Below are 21,851 nucleotides of genomic sequence, written 5' to 3' on the forward strand. Positions count from 1 at the left end.
TATATGCAGCGCTGTCTCTGTAGAAGCTCCTAAAAGCTGTAAGGCTTGCTTACCCAGATTGTCCTCAGTCTTGGTGGCTTGTTTCTCTGCAGCTAAGAAACTGGAGTATATTTTCAGGTAGAGGGAAAACAAGCACACAAACAAACAAACAAGCAAACAAACCACCACACAACAAAAAAACTGCTCTAATTGTGTGGTTCCAGCCACTTTTGTAAGCAATAAATGTAGTTTAAGGAGTCCCTGCCTCCCCTCCTGTCACCTTTGACTGCTTGTTCATATTGCAGAACCATTCCAGCAGAGCTCCTCATCTACATGCCATGTTAATATTGTTTAGAACAATTAGATCAGTGACAGCAACAACCAGCAAGCACATGAGCATTTGGTGTGGGCAGAGGGTACAAACCATGTTTTTCCATTGATCAGTCCAAGTGACTGGATACAAAACAAAATTTCCCAACGCTGGTGACTCAAGGTGAGGACAAAACAAAAGTCTCCAAGGAGCATCTTCACCTCTGGCCTGCTTTCAGCAACCTTTTCTCAAGAGCCTTCACATTCCGCAGTCACAGATGTGACTGAGGAAAAACAGGGTTAACTTGTTTCAACAAGTGAAATGGTCTTAATTTCCTTCTCAGGTGACTTTGTCTCCAAATATGAAAAGAAAACCGATTTGCATCAACGTGAGCTTTCCTAAGCATCAGAGAATCTCAAAACACTCTATCCCTGATGATGCTCTTTCCTAATAAGTTAAAAATAAAACAAAAAACAAAAACAAAAACACCCCCCCCCCCCCCCCCCCCCCCCCATCATTTCTTCACTTTCAATCCCCTCCTGGTATTTTCACATATGCAGTAAAAAAATCTCTTATTAATGCCACAAAGATGCCCCCAGATGCCAGAATCAAAACTTTTGCTACATGTTCTCCTTAACAAGTCCCAATTAGCGTGAGCAGGTGGTGAGGAGGAAGCAGAGTAAGAGAGAAGAGGATTATTTTGGGAAAGGAAGCAATAACTGTTACTAGTCTATCAAACAGTATGAATGGTGGAAATCTGAATCATGCTTTTACTGTATGAATGGATAATTCCAACACACTTTTATAAACAATGATGCTTTACAAAGGATGTAATCTCCCCAGCAGGAAAAGATACACCTGTTAGAAAAAGCAGGCTCTGAAGCAGAAATGGAGGCAAGTACCAGCTTAAGCTTTCTACATCTGACCTCTTCCTACAGCGTTTAGGTACTCGTCTCCAGGGCCTGCATCACACTCCATAACAGAATCAACACACTGAAAGTAACACTTGAAAGAAGGAAAGAGACTATCAAGCTGGAGTTGGGGAGAAATTACAGCTACATTTTTAGCTTCCCTGAATGGAAAGCACCTCTGAGTAAGTGCTGCCAAGATGAAATCCTAGCAAGTAAATGACATATTTAGAGTGTGCCTACTCACTCCCAGAGAGGTATTACTACAATGATACATACCAAGGAAGTTTCATGGTGTATATTTAACGGATGGCTTGCTGATGCAACTCTGTGTACAGTTCACCTTCAGATAGGAATTATGAATTTCAACATTCAAAACAACCTCTCCACTGTCTGCAAGCAGAGGGCGAGCTCCTAAACTAGCAGTAGATGGTGAGTGTCCTCTGAAGTTGTTTTTTTTTAGTGATCTTATTAGTTTTCCCTGTTTAAACAAGTCACTTTCTATCTCGTGTTTTATCTTGGTGTCTGCCCCTCCAGCTCTTATGTGAGGGTGACCACGGTGGTTTGTGCCTGCACAGAAGGGATGGCTCAGCTGCTCTTCCAGCAGCTGCTGAACCAGCACAAATTACAGCTTACTGTACTGAAGTATGTGGAAATTGGTGTCTATCTTAGTACATGGGACTGTAAACCATGGTGGTTCAGCAGCTGCCTCACAAACAGCTGAGCCAACCCTGCAGCAAGGGTAAAAATGAAAGAGACGGCAAGAATGACTATATCAGCCTTTGGGTAAAGCACACTTGACTTAATGGCGACCTTTGGTGAGTTACACATCTCTTGCTTCGACTTCTCGGCTGTAACGTGGGTAGTTTCTCTCCCACACGCTTCCTAGGAATGGTGCTACATGGGTGTGTGCACAATGCTATAAAGAATACCACCAAAAATTGCAGAATGGGTGCTACTGCTGATTATGCAGAGCCCATGAAGAACACATACCGTTCCAGTTGCTCCATTAACAAAAAGATCGACCTCCTACGATACTCTAGATGTTTCATACAAATCACAAGAGAGGTATGGCAATCTTAGGGAAAAAAGCAAATGCCATTGCTACTCCTTAACCCCTGCACTAGAGCCAGCCCTAATGAGCTCATCTGCAAGTTGTAATTTCAGATATCATCATAAAATGCAACGCTTGCTCTTGCCATATTATGCACATTTCCCTAGGGCAAACTGGATATTCCTATCAGCTCTGCATAGCAGTTTCTCTACTAGATATTTTAGCTGCCTCTGCTGCACTTTTCAGGTTTTGGTGTCCATTCCAAAGCTATTTTAGTCCAGTTGTTATCTGTACCACTGGTGATACATTCTGGCTGCCACCATCTGTCTCTTATAAAGACGTTCGATGGTTTCCTTCCCTGGTTTGTCTCCTTGGCTCAACATTTTGACACAAAGCTATTCCCACTGCTTGCTCTCCACCCACTTTTTTCCATTAGCAGGAATTGAGTAATCACGATAAAAGACAATTCTAACCAGGATGTGAAAACAAGCAACTAGTGTGCTGCAACCAGGGATCATATATAACCTTCCCTCATCCTCACAGTACAGGCATTGCTCAGTTTTTCTCCAACTCAAGCCCTTCTTCCCCTCCCACTGCACACTCGCTTCCTTCAGCTACACACTTTGCAACGTGTTTATTCAATCCAGTCACAGCTCTCATATGGAGAAGAGCACATGGATATGACTTTGTCTTGTACTCTTAATGTATTCTTGTCAGGCATACATGAAGTAGTCTGCTACAAGATGCCACACGCATCTAAAAATGTAGCAAAACACACAGTGAGGCATACACCCAAACAGCACAGTCATCTCTTCTGTATGACAACTCAAGAAAAACGAAGAAGGCTCCAAGGTTATGCTTAAAAATGTAACACTGGGATTTCCAGCTATTAGGATGCTCAGTGAAGTCTAGAGATTCTTCTACACCTTTTTTTTTGCACATGGCATAGAAAGAGAGGGCATTTCAATCCCAGATTCTAAAGGTCTTTCTAGCTTGCAAAGCTGCAAATAATACGCATTGCCTAGTGCAGACAGACTGCAATATGATTCTTCATTCAGCTCACTAGCCATGCACCTGGAGTAAGTACTTTGCCTATAACACTGCATAAACATGTTTAATACTCGTTTTAGTTCGGAACAAGAATGAATATTTGTATGGCAAAACAAGATGATCATTTAGAGCTGCATTTGAAATGCCACAAACAAATCCAATAGGGGTTCTCTCTGTCACTCATCCCTAAGTATTTTCCAGTTTTCCCTCCTAAATCCCCAACCTGCCCTGTTTCTTTTCAGACTTCTAGTCTGGGATCAAACAAATCCAAAAATAAATCCTATCTACCTTCCTCATATAAGGAAGAGCTAAATAGTGCTATTGGCAAGTACAAATAAGTAAGTACTACAGTTGCAACGGGTTAATTAACTATATAGAAGAGTGAGATTTTAATGACTTGTGTGCAATATACAGAAAAAAATTCTTTGGCATAAAAAAACCAGTCGAACCTGTGAAATGAAAAATACCTTCCCTGCTCTTCACCTTTAGTAGTGATGTTATCAAGGCTGCATTACTGTTTAGAGATGCCTGTTACTTTTTTCCTCATAGCTCACTCCCAGGATTGATATTTTTTACAGCTGAACTAGGGAAGAATTGCTCCTAGATCCTACCAGCCTACCCTGAGGAAAGCTGCTTGCATAGGCTTGGAATAGAAAGAAGAGTTCGCTTGTGTGTAGTTGCTGCCTCCCTTCACTCTTCCTTTCTTCTGGAAAGAGTTGGGATGATGCTCTTATGCAGCCACAGGTTGGGGAAAATAAAGAGGGGAAATCAGGCTATATCTGGACTTGGGAAACTACTCAAACAGAGCTTTTGTCTATAATTTTTAATACTTGCCATTTCTTTTCCTTTCCCTAGATTTCAACATGTATAACAATAGGCAACAGCAGCAGGCAGTTGGCTGATTGTTTCAGGAACTGCGGCCTGAGCAGAAATGAGGTAAGTTATAGAAAAATCTCTTATCCAGTACTTGTTATGAAAATATGAAGCAAAGACAATTCCAGAGAGACTCAGAGCGAGGTAAAACATACACACGTAGCAGTTCTAAAAACAAATGACAACCACTTACAGCTACCTGCAAAAGCTGCATTCCTACCAACTTGCATTCAGCAGCTCTCGGTTGTAAATCCCAGGGCTGTCTAGCAAGCTTACAAACTCAGCTACAAACCTTTGCCTGTGCAGTGAAAGCCCAGCTTCTCTGGTACTCCATAGTAACCTCACTAATGTTTGTAAGTCATTTTGCATTTACAAACAACACCAAAGTTGCTCGACATCCAGAACCACCTAGCTGCAACATTACCCACCTCAGCAGGCTCGCTGCAAGGATGCTGCCCAGGACGCAGTGACATCCGATACAGCTTGCAGCTAGAAATTCAACTCAATTTGTTGCGGCCGAGGTTTCCACTTACCAAGTTTGGCGGCCCCCTCTGCTGGGTACTCGGGGAACTGGCCCTCGGAGGGGACGCTCACCGTCCGGCGCAGGCAGCGCCCTTTGGTAGCATCCACCTGCGGCTCCTGGACCGTATCGATGGGGACCTGCATGAAAAGGATGCCGACAGCTGTTAATATGCCATCTTGATAAGGACTCAATTTTCCACTCAGCTGGTAATAGCTTTCAGATGCAGTTCGGCATGCCCAGCCTTACCACAGAATTCCTGAGGCTCCCCGGGAAAGCACGGCAGTGCTGAGGAGGGTTAGTGCAGACACAGCCTGGAGCAGCTGTGCCGCAACCTGTGCCGCAACCTGCGCCACACAGATATCACAGAATCATAGAGTTGTTTTGGTTGGAAAAGACCTTTAAGATCAAGTCCAATCGTTAATCTCACACTGCCACATCCACCTCTAAACTGTGTCCCCAAGAACCTCATCTAGGTGTCTTTTAAACACCTCCAGGGATGGTGACTCAACCACTGCCCTGGGCAGCCTGTTCCAGTGCCTGACAGCTCTTTCCATGGAGAAATTTTTCTTAATATCCAATCTAAACCTCCCCTGGCTTTTGCCCATCTAAATTTCTCCCTGCAGGACTTCACTACATCCTTGTAGTCCTCCTGAGTTGCCTGCCTCTTCTTCCAAAAGTCACAAACTCTCCTTTTATTCCCAAGTTCCAGCCAAAGCTCTCCGTTGAGTCAAGTCACAACATGGCCATCCCATCTGACTAACAAGGCAGTCCTGCCTTTCCAAACTGGTTCTCCAGTGCCGGACTCATTGATACCCAGCCTTGCCCACTTCCACGCTGGGAAAGTCAGGCAGAAGCTGTTGGTCAGATGCCTACATGTGAAACTTTGAGATTACAAAAGTATTTCTGCAGTCTCAGCACATATTCAGTGGTCAACTACAGCAGGTCAGAGAAAAATGGACATTCTGCTGGTCACACTAGGCACATGGAGAAAGGGGGTATCTTCTATCATTAAGGCAAACTCATCCTAGAAGTAGGACCTCAGAGGGTTCCAAGAAAGGCTTGGGCTCCTCACTGTTTCCTAGTAATAAAATTCTGTAGGCTAATTCGCTTTAGAAGTACTGAATGTAGAAAGATCTTGTTTCTCTTCTGAAATTTTGCAGAACTTGACCCCTCAGGGTTTGCTCCTTCCTAACCTTGTCTTTAAACACTTGCTAGGAAAACTACGTTTTGTTAAAGGGGTGCTTATGCTGGGAAAAAGGTGGTAAATGATGCCACCTGCCACTGCAGCTGCGGGGCCTTTAGACAACAGCCAAGAGCTCTAAAAGAGCCTAAGCCATACAGTCTCTTTGTCCATCAGCATGTATGTATGGGAACAAGAAATAAGCCTGACAGTATCCTAATCCAGTCCCAAAAAACGTACAAAGGGATTTGGAGGATAAGGAAGAGAACCCAACTACTTGATGAATTTATACAGACAGCTTTGTGCCTCCTGATTTTGTTTATGTGGTCAGCATGGGTTAATTCAAGTACCAGTTACTTTGCATATTTAAAGTGTCCTTCACTCTGCCCTTCTGAAGAACATACACATTGCTCTGAAGAGGTTCAAAAGACGAAAGACACCAAAGATCCTTCAAGCTGGTGAATACCCCAAAGATGGAGACCACACTGGAAGAACACGTCTCCGGAACGGAGCTACACAGGTTCTTGGCCCACAGTAACTATTGCTGTCTCAATGGAGTCACTGCAAACAGGTCAGCTGCCTAAGACAGTATTCCTGGGTCCTGAGTGCCCCAAAAAACTGGCACAGAGCAGGGCCAGAGGTGGGATGTGATGGTTGATTAACAAGTCCAGCAGATAGTGCTTCCATGTCTCAATGAGAGGACACCCCAATCTGGGAACCGGGAATTCCCTGAGCCTGCTGACAGGTCTAAGAAAGCCATGCCCTGCCTGATAATCATGGTTATGACCATGGTTTTGCAGGTCTTCGCATGCTCAGATATTAAGTTTAGCTCAGTATCGGTGAAATACTGGGTTTGCTGTTGTTTTGACCAGGATAATTGTACTACCGACTTACTGCATTTCTTCTTGTAGCAACCTGGATAATCATAGTCCTGGTCTGTATTTGATACTGCAATGCTATTTAGAGATAAATTGTTTATACCTAAAGCTGTTGGTCTGGTGCCTGTTACCATATCTGGAATCTGTAACTCAGTGGTGCCACCTTAAGCCCTTTTATTCAACAACTGGAAGAAACCTCAGGGACGCGGCATCCAGGGGCTGGAGGCAGGTAGGAGCCTTCTGTGCCCAAAACATCTCAGCACTTTTTGATGAAGACTTTGGCTTTAACAGTACAAGTGCGATACATGCAATATGGCAATTTATTTTCATACAGCTATGTAAAAGACAGCTTGCATCTAAAGGGACAGAAGCCTCTGTGATATTTCCTGTGCCCAAGATATTTCATATCCTCAATCATCTCTGAAAACTGAGTATTAATAGCAAACAAAAAGATATTATTCATTTGCTCTGAAGGTTGTGAAAGATGTACAAGATACTGTACTATTTTAGAAACAGGCTGCGCTACAATGGCTCTCACAAACTAGTTCTGGCATTTCCTGACTTTTAAGCACTTAGCATTCTCCTAGGGTCATTTTTTAATGCTATTTATTACTACTCTAGTCTATTTGTCTCCTTCAAACAGCGCTCATTTTTCAAAACAAGTTTCCCAAATCCCTAGTGGTTATTCTGTTAAGGCTGCTTTCTTTGCTGGTAGATTTTTTACAGCAGCTCCTTTGCCGAACCATCCCCGTGCGAAAGCACATTAGGAAGTTAAGCAGAGACTAATTTTGTTAGTTTATGCAACATTTATTCAATCAAGATCACATATTAGATTTCCAGTTTCCATCTGGAGGCTCCATTTATTCTTTTCTAAATGCTCTTCTGCCGCTCCCGATTTCCTTCAGAGCATCTTTGGTGGGATGCTGCAAGACACACCTATTACCAATCAAACCACATGCCAGCTTCTGCACACCTTAAAAGCATCAAGCTATCACCCTGTGACCCTCCTTTCTCAGTCAATTTGTTGCACCTATGCCCAACTGCTATACCTAAAGCCCTTTGCTGTAGATTTATCCGCTATTAGATTGTTTTAAACCAAGAAATGAATATAGTCATCTTTTTCTTTTTTTTCCAAGTATACCTCTTTGGTATTTGTGAGATGACAGAGACATTCTTTTAGTCCACTGACACTAAACAAAGCACGACTACCACCCTGCTAACAGGGTATAGAAGGGCAGCGAGGATAGCCAAGAGGTGAGGAGCAGAATGGTGATTGAGGCCTCGCTGTCCTTTGTGTCCTTGGGAACAACAAACTGGCTGCTGCTCACCGGAGTCCGTGTCGAAAACAAATCTACTTCTGCATTCCAGAGATAGGATTTATCTTCAAAGAGGAACTGAGCCATTAACAGGAAGACTGGCTGAGAGCTCAGGTCCTAATTCTGGGTCACTTTGCCTTTGTACTCAACATTTGCCCAGACTAGGAAAACGTGGTTAGGCTGCACACTAGAAAAAACACCCAAAAGGTTCATAGGTGTAGCTACGTTCAGTACAGTCCGCAGCAGCAAAAGATTCCTTTTGTTGGTGTATTTATAGTGGCTTCAGATAATACTGTTTATTTCATTCAATGGTTCTATAAACTGTGTAGGGAATAACATTTCAATGCTACATAGCTTGATCTACGCCAGAAAATATACAAACATCCCACAGTTTCATGGACAAAATTAAAGTAGCTAAAAAAGATCCCTCCTTAAGTCTGACTTAAAAGTGTTGGGTTATTTTACATAACACCCTTTGAAAACCATAGTCTATATTGACCAAAAAAAGAACTAAGCCCAAGATGGCAGGACCAGCATTTATTGCTTAGCATAAGATCAACCTGCTCTTAAAAATACAGCTTTATGAGTGTGCAAAATGAGCTCGGTCATCAGCTCTGTGCCTCTCTGGGCTGGACATGTTTGTAACAGGTATATAAATAAACTGCTCAGTGGTAGGTCAGACAGATTCACAGATGGGGTGGCAGCGAAACACAAGCAAGTGCACAACTAAATACCACGTAAACACCAAGCCAGACACCCACAATCTTCCTGACCCCGCTCCAGCCCCAGCTATTCCAGCAAGGATCCAAGAAAATGACAAGTCTTGCAGAATCAGGACTCTAATGGGAATTTGGGTTTTCAGCTCATTTTTTTGCCCCATCCAGCTTTGCCACACTGAGACTTCACCAACCTGAGAATCATCCATCCCTGAGCTGACATAATGATGGTTCAGGCTTAACTCTGGGACAAGAAGGTGCGTAGAGACAGTCCAAATGCTGATAATTTTGGCTATCTTGACAATTTTGATCACAGGCCACATTTCACTGGCAATTTTCACAATTTATCAAGGATAGGTTCAGAGTTTGGACTCTAAACTCTTCAACAGCATCACAGCTGACCTGCCACTGAACAGGCTTTTAAGCGTAAAATGCTTATGGTTTGGGATTTCTAGCAGTTTGATGATGAAAAGATTTCAGAAGAAACAGGAATAAGAGCTTCACAAGAATTTAATGACTCTTAAAGGCAAACTGAGCTAAACTCTTCTAAAAATGAAGAAGTAGGAAAACATGTTTCTTCATTGCAGACAGATTTTTCAAGTTTGGAAAGACTGATTATTCAAGACAAAACCTTGAGAACTTGCAATCTCTTCTAAACTAATCGTCAGGAAGTCTGGAATCGTGTCAACAAAACTGTTCAATAATTCATTTTAACTTTTCCTTCCCTTGAGAGAGTTAGAAGCTGGCTATAATTTTGACATAAAAATCCACTTTTAAAACGTTGCCAACAAACATTTCGTTGGGCTTTTGCAAAATAAATAATTAAATTCGCTGGGGAATCGAAGCAAATCTTTTCTTACGACTGGGTTCAGCTTTGATAAATTCCTATTTACAAGTAAGACATATTTGCTGTAAGATATCAACGTGACAAGTCTTTTGAGAAATGGCAGTGGGCACTTCTGAAGAACCACCCCTGGGACGCCGTATATATCAGTGTCTGCTCTCGCTGGTTTGGTTTTGTGTTGGTTTGGTTGGATTTTTTGGGGATCACCGCTGTCGATCCACTGCTGGTGTCAGTCACAGGAGATGGAAGAGCAGGAAAATGCATCAGAGCTGCCCTGCTGCCGGCCCCTGTCACCAGCAGCAATAAGTACATCTTGTCACAGTGAATGGCTTTAGGTCTTTACTTTGCACTTGATTAAAAATACCTCTAAATTTGAGAAGAAAGATGAGGTTTTGGGTGCAGGGCGGGGAAGGGAAGAGTCTAACACAGCAAAAAGTCGTCTCCATTTCCAGCTGAACACAATGTTAAAAGATTCTGCAGGACAGCAGCCAAATTACAGACAAAGACTGACTGGAAAGCAGCCCCAAACCAGATGCAGCCATTTGTCACAGCCCTCATGAAAGTGCTGTGCAATGGATTATCTGTCTGAAACCGCTCTTCATAAACACTAACTCATTCCCTTTCCCTGTTCGAACAGCACTGATTTTGCAGACACTTTTACTGCGTCCTCACAGGTCTTCCCCTATGGAACAGGTTTCATAAACGATGAATGTATCTACACCTTCCTGACAGTGAGAGATTCCTCCTCATAGAAAAAAATCCTGATTTTTAAGTTAATCACTCTAGACCTGTTCTCCTTGTCTTGGAAGATGCTGCTACATATTACCACACCTTGGTATGTTGTAGCAATTGCACATCTCCTGTCACTCATGACTCCTTATTTGCTAAATCATCTCTCATGTCCCTACAGGGATTAATTTTCTCTCTACTTACTTTTTGGGCATCCATCCCCTCCCCTCATTAATAACCTTCAGTCTCACCTATTTTCATTTTATAGAGTTGACAAGGTGTCAAGTAATTAATATTTTTCTACGCTGCAGAAGGCAATATCGCCAGACTATTTTTGTCTAAGTAATTACAGGTATTTTTGGTTCAAGTTGTACCTTGAAATTTCTCTGATTTCCAACCTACTCTCATGCTTGCACAGTGAAAAATCTCTCTTGCACATACTCTACCCAAACTGCCTTGACAATAATTCCATACTGGTGGGATGCTATAAGAAAAAAGTTTTCTTATTCCTTTATTTATTTCTGTACTCAGTTTAAAAATCTGTGCCATTCATAATGCTTTATTTTAACAGCAGTAACACTGGGACAAGAAGGTGCATAGGGACAGTCCAAATGCTGATAATTTTGGCTATCTTGACAATTTTGATCACAGGCCACATTTCACTGGCAATTTTCACAGTTTATCAAGGACAGGTTCAGAGTTTGGACTCTAAACTCTTCAACAAACTTAGTATTATACCTGAAACAATTAAGACATCTTTCATTTAGCTGTTTGCATTTTGTACATGTTTTCCTACTTTTTGGCTTTGACACATATATCTGCATGATGATTCTACAAAGTATTATAACAATCAGACATTTCTGTTCCCTTTCAATTTCACACAGGCTAAGCTTCTTGGATTTTTACTCCACGAAGCCACAAAGCAGATGCACAGAAGATAAAATGGGATGCTTCACACTCATGGTTTTCAAACCATGCCGGCCTTGCGGTGATGCCAGCGCTCCCTTTCAGCTGCAAGGGCGCTCCGCTGGTAACATTTCTTCCTCCTTCCCGCACACCCACCCCCTCACTGATGGGTATCATCTGTCCCTCGCGTTGTTCCTAAGACGCTCTTCAGTCCAAAAACATCCTGACATACCCGCTCTATCAGCAGTTTCTAAATTCAGAGCAGGAACCCCGTCCATCTTCAGCTTCTTGTTGCCTAACTCACCTCATTTCAGGTTAAGAAAAAACCTCCTCCAATATCCCCTTTCCAATAACTTTACTCTAAACGTCATCTTCCATTTTCTTCTTTAAGTAACCACCCTCTTCCTCATTCACCTGGTCCTTCGCTCTGGCTCCCTGTATCCATGGTCCCACCCATGGGCTTTTCTCGATTCCCCTCCTACATACTTTACAATCATTACGCTCTTCCCAAGCATCTCTCCCCATCGCTGCCTTAGGCCTTTGTTCACTCTTCCTCCTAGATCACATTTCATAAAGCCTCTTTCAACTCCGAATGACTTGCCAAGTGAAATTTAACTGAGTCGCCTCCCCTTCTCTTTTCATGAAAGCTACAAGGAATATTTCTATTTTGGAAAAAATCAGAAGGTACAAGTCCAGAATATCAGCTCTATGCCCCTCTCTCTAAACTAGCAGTTCTATATATTCATATAGTTCCCATATGTTTTTGTGTTTCTATATGGGGCTATATGTACCCTGCTATGTATGCAGAATCAGGAGCTAAATTAAAACAACCTTTTCTTTTCCTACAGGGTACTACTCATGACTCTGCAAGGAGCTCCCTTTTACCATTCACTTACAGTAGTCCTAAATTACTTGCAAATCAGAATGGCAAATCTGACTCCAGCTACCGGCTTCTGAAACGAATCCCATTAGCAGCGTGTGGAGTCACACCTGCACCAAAGGCACGTCTGCCTGGCAAAGCTGCATGTGGCATTTCCCAAAACAATTTCTTTCTCATTGAGATAGTGCCGCCAGGCTCCTCGGAGAGCATGCTGCAAAGATTTACTCTACTGCTCGATTTTTTGGGGTAACTGCTAAAGCCCAGGCTCTTTATAGTCTAATATTGAATTTCCCCAGCTTACAACAAAACACAGAGTGTATTTAAACATGGTATATAATGACTTAAAACACCAGTGATACATCAGACTTCCCATATTTACTCCTCAGGATCTAAGCAAAAGACTCATCTTACTCCCAGCAAAATGCTTTTAACTGTATGTGTAGGAGAAATTAAGAACCTGTAAGTGCATGATTACCACCTTTGGATAATTATTTGTGATATGAGCCAGTGTTGTTTTCGATTACATTTCTTTAATGAGATGCATCCTTTAGGCTACCTGTGCTGGTACGGTACAGCTTTAGGAATAATTCTCACATGTTCTTAAGTTTCTTCAGGATATACTTTAACTCCTGAGGTGACAGTCCTGTCAGACTAGAAAAAGAATTACACAGCAAACATCATGCCATAGGCCTTCCACTTTCCCTGCGTTTGATCACCTTTCCTACACATTAGCATTGATGTTGTTCCCTTCTAATAACTCAAGTCCTTCTCTAAACCACTTCCTCATACTCTCCCTATGCAAGGAAATATTTCAGCCCTTGTAAATAACCTTTATCACGGCTGAAGGTGAATAATATTTAGTGCAACGCCAGAAGCAGGTCTCATACTCTCAACCTGTACACAGCAGCTTTAAAAAGAACCCAGTAAAACCACAAAAATTCAGGTCATCTCCAAATGTAGGAAACCATGGCATTAGACTCGAATTCATGGACATTTATAGGCAATAAAATCTATTTCAGTAATTTGAAAGCATTCCTATTTTATAGCTCCTCCTGATATATTTATTTTTAAACAGGGTAAATCTGCAGCAGAATAATTAAACAAACAAGCCCAGGGGCATTATCAAATGCTTCTAAAGCTTATGGATTCGTTATAGTCTGTAGACATTGAATATCAGAATAAAAAAACATATCATGGCATAGCCTGGGAGAAGGGACTTATCAGCATTTGTTTGTTCAGTGTTTCAATCAATTAAAACAGGCCTATTCTTTACCCATATTGACATTATCTTCATGGCAAGGCAAAATGCCAACTACTACATGCTATATATACCCACACAGAGTAATTTTGTAATTGAAGCAAAGACGGTTGCAATAGCTTTGAGTATCCATGCCAAGGGGCTCCCAATCTTCCTTGCTGTGTTTAGCAAGAGAGAGGACGTACTTCTACCTCAAATCGTTTGCCTTGTGACTGCAGCAAGGATGACTGTACCAATGTGAAGGCTGCACATACCTGCTCTTCCCAGCACTCCAATACATACACAAACCCCTTTCCCCTACCTCTTCCCTACCTTTATGTCAGCAATGATGTGAGGAGGTAGGTTTACACAGCTGTGGTGGCTTTAACTACCATTAAAAGCAGCAATAACGCAGGAAGATATAGTGGCAGACTTAAAACGCAGGCTGTAAAGCTCCAGGAGCAAGTTTTGGATGCACACAGTTTGCTGTCACCTCATCCACGCAACCAGCTTCTGGGCCAGCTGGATTATAACTGTATACGTCATGCCATCCATACGCAGAATAGCTCCCATTTCCCCCTGTTTCACTAGACTCGTGAACAAAATAAAGGGGAGACGAAAAAAGCCACCTTCTCCTTTTACCAAAGAAGGCCAGAAGGTGAATTCTGCGTGGCCGACGTGATTTCTCTCACCTCTTTCTCCCTGTTGAGCAGCACCAGCTGGCTGTCCGTCAGGATGCAGTATTTCCTCTCCCATGTCGTGGTTTCCGTGTAGGGGGACTGGCCGCAGGACAGGCGGTGCGTCGGTGGCCCTTTCACATCTGCAAACAGAAAAACACAACGCCAGGCTCGTTAGCGTGTGTCATTAACCACCGCCTTTGCTTTCGCTGTCCTGCAGCTCGACGTGAAGCAAAACCACAAGCTGTACTTTGCAGTGTCTGTTTCAGCATATTAAAAGACAAAATGCTAATCCTGGGAGGCACCTGTGTGAAACGCTACGTAAGGTACGCGACGAATACTTATTTATCTATAGGATGACTTACAAAAATGGCAATACCTGAGATGAATATAAATGTCTTTGTCGAAGACTGAAATATAATCAAAAGAAAATACCAAGAGCTCTCATGAAAACTTCATCTTCCCTCCATTCCCTTCTCAAAAACATGGTTAAATGGGGAACGCCCTAAATCTGCCCTAAATCTAGATTATTTGAAACTAAGGATAGAGAGGCACAGGAAGGAAGATGGAGATCAAGGAAGGCAGGCTTGAAGAAGGGAGGGGAAAATTCAAAGGAATGTGCATTTAATTGAGAAGAGCTTGCTAACATCTTTTGGTAGGGAAGCTATTTGATTAAACTGGGACAGATAGGGGTCTTCCTGTATTTCAACTTAGCCACAGCCACTAGAGACAAAAACTCAAACAAAAACAACCCCAGACCAAACACAAAGACCCCACAAAACAAAATCCAACTTGTCTGGCTCCCAGGTTTGAGCTACATATCACATTGTGCCTCTCACTATTAATTAGTTTTGTCCAAGACTGGGACACGGCAGCACACCAACTAGCCCAGCAGACAGACAGACAGACTTCAGCAGCCGGGTAACACTGGTAGTGCTACGAGACGAGTGGTTACAGGAACGGTCGCCTTAGGAATTCAAATGTGCAGTCAACTCACAAAAATCTCTTTGCAGAAGGCAGAAATGCTATATGAATAATAGGAAAGGAAAAAAAGAGCCATGAGTAATGCCATTTATATAAATTTAGAAAACAGTTTCAAGTCATCTTTTTCTAAAGTTTTGAGATTAAGCTCTGGGTGCTTTGTAACATTAATTTTTATCTTGCACTCTAGTTTATGCAACTTTACTTGCATTGATCCAAAAATCAGCCATTCCCAATGTTTACGCTGTAGATGCCTGAAGTCCCTGGATTTCTAAGACAGAAGCCTCCCTTTTAGATTTCTATCTAAAACAGACACTGCAAACATCACGATATTGTCACGGACTTGCTGCATAGGAATCTAGAACCTCCTTCAACTATTTTAGGTGCACATTAGGCAAAATGAGTGCTCGGAACCAAAGTGGTTTGTAACTTGAGCGCTTGCTTTCAGAACACAACGTAGCCCAGAGCTGAGCGCAGATGCTTCTTGTAGCTTCTCCCCAGCTTCACCACTAGAGGCCAGCGGATCCTCAAACACCCAGCGCCTTCCCGGCTGCAAGAACAGCCTTAAAACTTGAGATACAAACCCCTCCAGCTGACTCCACTCCCTTGCAGACCCCGTGTATGCCCAATCCCACCTAATCAGTAAACAAACTGCAACATCTTCATGCTCTTTTCCTGCATATAATAGCAACTTTGCCTCCACGTTGAAAGGAAACTTCTAATGCCGGGGAATTAACTTGAAAGACTGTTTTCAGTACCTAGTTCAGCCTCACGTTGCATTAAGATTCCCGTGATCATTCAGAAGATTGCTTGAAACAGGCAATCTGGTACCTTTAAGCGAGAAAAAGAAGAGGACTGCATGGCCCCTGCTGCTCTGAATAGTGACGAAATGCACCTTGGCTCCCTTCATTTCAGATGAGGGAATTCGGGGAAGAAGCTGAGATTTAGGATGAGGCTGCACACTGCTACCTCTCCTAACAAAGCTCAGTTTCCAGTCGTGACAAGCAACACTGTCTATCTCAGAACTGCCCAAAAGCATAATTAAGGGAAAACAGCCCAGTCTCTGTGAAGCAATAGTGCATGTGTGCAAACTCCTGCAGCACAACAGACTCTCTCCCAAGCTACGTGTTTGTCCATCTTATAGACATGAACCCTCCAGACAGATTTTTGGCACAACTTCAAGTGGCGTTTCTCATGGTGTCTAATCCAAAACCTACCCAGGTGCAAAATAAAACCAGTGTTGCTCCTGTTTAGACCTTGGTTTCCCAAACAGAAGCAAATGAGCCCCACCTGTGCCTAAGCAAGACAAACCTACGAGCACCGGGCTGACAGAGAGAAGACGAGCAAGAGGGATGAAGGCACGGGCTGCTGCTGTGAGTGTGCAACAGAATTGTGGAGACCAGAGCTCTGGAGATCTGGTCTTTTGGGTAAAGAAAGCACATGATCAATCACCAAGGGGGAAAAAAGGATGAAGATGTGTCCTGTCCTGCTCATGTGGGTGGGCTGGCAATGAGAGAGCGTCTCCAGCTGCTGCGCTGAGCAGGCACCAAGTAAACTATATTCTTAACTGCCGGTAGACTTTCTCGTGGCAAAAGAAAACCCTTCTGGGCCATTAGCTCCAATGCAGAATCTACAGTCACGACTCGCCCAGCCCCAAAAGACTTTCGCATTATAATTTCTACCTAACTCCAGGCCTTGGCAGGATACCATCCCACTGATGTACGGGCTGCACAAAGGAATTAAAGAACAGAACAGCTTCTTCCACTGCAATAACAACTCCGGGACTTGACTGAGTCATCGGGTGCTGCGGGCCAGCCGGGCTCTGCTGCCAAATCGGTTGGCTACGTCAGAACAGCTTTCACAGGCTGCTGGCAGAGGAACACGCCATCTCGGTGTCTGGAGCTGTCAGTCACCACTAGAGAACACCACGGCATTCAAATTTCGTGCTTGTACTGGGATCCTTTTGAGCGCACGTTGGGACACAGCCCCGTCACACTGCAGACTGACCAAGCGCTCTCTTCAACAACAAAGAGCGGTGGCAAACTGGTTTTCCGACGTATCAGATCCCATAACTTCAGGCCTCTCCCTGAGGCTGACACTGCAAACCCATCTTGCAAACTAGACAGATGCTGAAGATGCGTTGCAAGAAAACTCACCGCTACCAAAACTGCAGCATAGCTTCGGTGCATTTGTCCCATCTATTTGCATTACTCCTCAGTCGGCCTTCCTGCATGACTGACCTCTTTGGAGCCTCTCACAACAGCTGTAACTTCAAAACTTACTCCAAAGCATGTCACCAGTTTAGACTGAAGACTCTTTAGGACTTTACACAGTATCACATATACACTCAGTCGCTTCACAGACCCCGTTGTGCTTTCCGGTACTCCATATCTTCAGTTTTCATTTCACATTCTCAGCTCCAGCTTTTCAAGTGAATGTAATAAAACCCACCGACCTCTTCCACTAATGCCCCATAGAACTAATTCACCACCACTCTCTGAATTGCTATGGAAATGAATGGCAAAACGTCCATGTGTAACTGGGACAACTGACATTTTGGGGAAAGATCGAAAGTCAGGACTATCCTTTCTTGCTTCGGGAATGCTACAGGGTGTTTCAAAAAGATAGACCCAACTTGATACTTTGAATTTGTGTCCATCTTTTTGAAACACCTGTATATCTATCAGCTTATACAGGAAGGCTTGTGCTTTGGAGGGTAACTCACTGATGAACACAATTTTAGGCAGGAGTTGCAGGAGAGAACCAAAAGCTCCAAGTCTGCAGATGGTACGTGTGGGACGGGCTCACGCAGCCGCACACCTAAATATGCAAGTTCTGGTGACAGAAGATTTCTTCCTCTGGTCTGATACAATCCTTTCCATTCTGCATCATTACAATGAGGCATTCAAGCAAGTAGATCAGTTAGTCTACACACAGGATTAAAGGTCGTGCCTTATGTGCCTTCAAATGCTAATATCGGTTAAGTAACAGCTTGGAAATAAAATCCCCTTCTTGGTACAGCATCCTTTGCTGTTTGCCTGCTGCATCTGACATAGCTGAAGATTGGAAATTGCGCTGTTTTTCCTCGGGGCTCTGAAATGCCATTAGGCATGTTATAAATAACCACAAAGCTCCCTTTCTCTCAGCCAAATGACATCTTGTACCTTATTATTCTTAACTACAGAGCTTATTTTTAAAAAAAAAGGGGGAGGGAGAAAGAAGAAAAAGGCATGGTTATGCCATAACCACGTAACAACAACAACCAAATGTTGATTGGTGCGAGGTGAGGGTACAAGGAGAGAAGCAGCTGGCGCCAAGCTGATCCCAATAGAAAGGGCAAGACGTTTTATGAAAACTGGTGGCACTTCAGTTGTATTTAGAGAGCAGTACTAGTGCTATCAGATGGGAACAGTTCTGAATCTTCCATTGCAAGCATGCAACAATTCTTTTTTCCAAATTCCAAATGCATCTACGAGTGGAGAATACTTTCCAAAACACAGGCAGAACCAGAAACTCATTTCCAAGAGATGAAAAGCAGTCCAGTGTCATTTAGTCCCCAACAGCTCTTATACAGCCAGCAGGGCAAGTCCTCTCCTTTTCTGGATTAGTGAGAAATACAGAATTAGCAGAAATCAGGCCAACAAAACTACATTAAAGGTAAATTCATGCCTTCAATCTCTTTGCCAAAAAGCACTCTCTACCTACAATCAATAAAAGCACAAAATTAAACCTCCATCCCAGTGATGACAAGAGCACCCCTGGCATGTGTTAAAGCTCCTTTTTTGAACCACACTCTTCCTATGGTGAAAGCAAGAGCTGACTGAAGTACTTGCCAAACTTTCGTCAACTTTATTAGGGTCCGTATTCTGTTCCTAGTATTTCCAATAAGGAGCTGCCAAGCAGCTGAGTAACTAATGCAGTGGCCAAGTTTGTATGCAGGGAGGATTTTTTTTTCCCCCTGAAGAGAGATCAGTAGGAACCCTAACACCTTTTGACAACAGGTCTACTTGCCCAACATCAATGTTTTCATGGTGTTTTATGCACTTACCATAGAGACAGGACTCAGGGAGCTGTAGGTAAGCGTTGTCATTTGAGAGCTTGTCAGTCTCCCAACCTACCTATCTGTGCATAAGCCTGCAGTCCAGTACCAATAACCATCAGTTTGAACCTTTATTGAGCAGTTGAACAGAAGCTGAAACTTCAAGCATCACTATTGACATGAAGCTACGAAGACAAATAGCAATTAAAAACCCTTCACTAAACTTATACCATCTCTAAAGGCTGATGAAGCTCATGATTCAAGGGAAAGATATGGCAGAAAAGGAAATAACACTGCGTCTCAACATGCTTCATTCCCCTAAACCTGCATCTTGTATAAGAAGTCACAAACGCAAGTGAAAATAAACAGCAATAGCACAATTATGTGACATACAGCTGTGTGTATATGCAACCAATTCAGACAGCTGTGTGATGTTCAGATGAAGGTCTGCAGGATCTGGATTTAAAACAGAGGAGAATTGAAGCGTCTCTGCCCTGAAAGCAGACACAGAGGTTAGAGCAAAAGGGACAATCTCCCCGCGTTTACACAGAGCAGATGACGACAGAGGTCACTTACTGAGGGTCTGCTAGGAAAAGCACAATCAAGACAACTTCCACTTTCTCTCATGCTGATATATATAGCTTTTGTTTGCATTTCTTATTTCTCAAACCAACTCCCAGCCCCACGCAATGGTTTCTGATCGAAGCCGCGCTGCAGACGTGCACCGTCAGAAACAATGGCTCAAAGAAAACCTACCACGATGCACAAATTCACTTGGGAGAAGGAGGGGACGCTCATCGTCCAAGTTTGCACGGACAAACACCACTGTCCTGACGCAGAACATGCAACACTCGTGACTAATTTTATTATACGATAAGGAAAATTCAGCACGTACCGTATGTGGTGACTCTGAGACTCAGAGAAAAAGTGATGCTCATAGGGTTGATGAATTCTTCTTTGAATCACACCACACTTAAGAGATATGACCAGTACACATTCTAGAAATAAAGCCATTAATCCTGCCGTTTTATTTCGAGTCGTAACGTGGGCAATGACTGTCGGTTTTCTAGGAAGCTTTTTGTAGCTTACGTGTCCTCCTCAATCCTTGTGTGGTGTGGTTCCATTTCAGTTAAGAGGTATCTACATTTTTGTGGTCAGCAACAGATCTCTCTGGTGAAGTAGGTGTTATTTTGAGTGCAGAAAGCACGAGCAGATCCCCTGGGATGAGAGGCACGCTATTATGTAGGATGTTATTACAGAGGTAAGTATCTAGTGTGAATTCTTTCTGTTATATTTAATAGCCACACTCAACAAACATCGTTACACGTGCAAGGACTCAATTCAGCCGGATCCAGTTGCTCTCCTCCAGCAGCTGCATACAGCGATAACCAAATTCTTGTGTGGAAACCTAATATCGTGGGTAGAAGGTAAAGCAAGCTCAGCCAAACCATTGGATTTCAGGGATCTCAAAAGCTCTCACACCAACTGGTTACGGCCAAAACACCACCTGGAAAATCCATTCAGCGAAGAATAAAGCCATAAAAGGTTTAAGTAGGTGAAAATGGTATTTTAGAAGCTGGCAGAAGTCATGACCAGCGCCATGGCTTTCTCAGATTCCAATGCATTCGGCAATGCAACATGAATCCTTCACGAGATCTTTAATTTTTCTAGTATAGGCCAATCCTGCCAATCTAACCTATTAACTTTCTGCTACTCTTTTATTGAGTGGTAGTGACCAGGCACAGGCTGAAAAACAGTTTTCCATTATCCCAGTGGAGAACCTCATAAGCGACAGACAAATTCACGTAAAAAATTGTTCGGTCAAGTGCAGTTCTCATGCCCTTTACCCTCACAGAAACATCACCATGGTGATTTTTATGTTTATTGTGCATGCTTCCATTTCCCTACCACCAGTATGCTAACCCTGGGTGAAGGAATCTCCCAAAATATAGAGATCAGAAGCCTGGAGGTGCTTCTGCTGCTCAGCGCTTGAGGATAAAGTTTTGAGGTTCTTCCCTTCTCTGAATAAGGTCTGTGCATGTCTTCTGCAAACAGATATGGGCACGGCCTTTTTCCACATGAGATCTGTGATGGGGTGGGAGGGAGTCACCTTTCTGCTCTGAATTTCTCACATACAGCAGACTCGCCTCAACACAGCGAAATCCAGACTAACCTTTAAAGCTGGAAGAATGGGCTTCAACATTTTGTCCGCTACCACAGCTATCAGACAGATTCTTAAAATCTCCTACAGATTTTCTGTGTTTAAGTATATATATATATATATATGTGTGTGTGTATATATATATATATGTGTGTATATATATATATATATATATATGTAAGGAACAATTTTTTATGTTGGAATTTTTATGAGTGAATACCTAATAGCCAGCCAAGGGGACAAAATACAAAACGCTACTGTTCAACGAACCTGGCATCTCCCAGAAGGACGAGCTCTTGCTGCCTCTCCTCTCTGCTGCCGACATCATTCCCACCCTTTCATTCCTTCCCTGGGAGAGATTTGACTCGTTGGTACAGGAGACGGTCGGCAGCGAGCAAGGCACAGCAGGCTCGCTCCCCAGCTGGGCTCCCAGACAGCTCTGCCAATTCAACTTGGTCCCCAGTCAGTACATCTGCACTATACTTGCAACGTCGCCACTTTGCCTATCAAAAGCTCAGCAGTTTTCACACCAAGGCTCAGCCTAGAGAAGCGATCAGCCAAGATTTCCCCTCTTATTTCCCCATAACGCAGGCAATTTGAAAATGAAGCC

The 21,851-nt window shown here is 43.1% G+C and overlaps 1 protein-coding gene across 1 annotated transcript in view; it reads right to left on the minus strand.

The window, feature by feature from the left end:
* The window catches only part of RASAL2 (RAS protein activator like 2), a gene marked incomplete at its 5' end in the record, with an annotated part of 174,163 nt that overhangs the window by 79,454 nt on the left and 72,858 nt on the right, over positions 1-21,851 (minus strand). Inside the window, 2 exons of the mRNA XM_080349135.1 lie at positions 4,708-4,834; positions 14,076-14,203. Of these exons, the coding sequence (XP_080205261.1) occupies positions 4,708-4,834; positions 14,076-14,203 (255 nt within the window). The remainder of the gene's footprint in view (positions 1-4,707; positions 4,835-14,075; positions 14,204-21,851) is intronic.

This window comes from Nesoenas mayeri (genome assembly GCF_963082525.1).
Source record: "Nesoenas mayeri genome assembly, chromosome: 8".
NCBI classification, from domain to species: Eukaryota; Metazoa; Chordata; class Aves; order Columbiformes; family Columbidae; genus Nesoenas; species Nesoenas mayeri.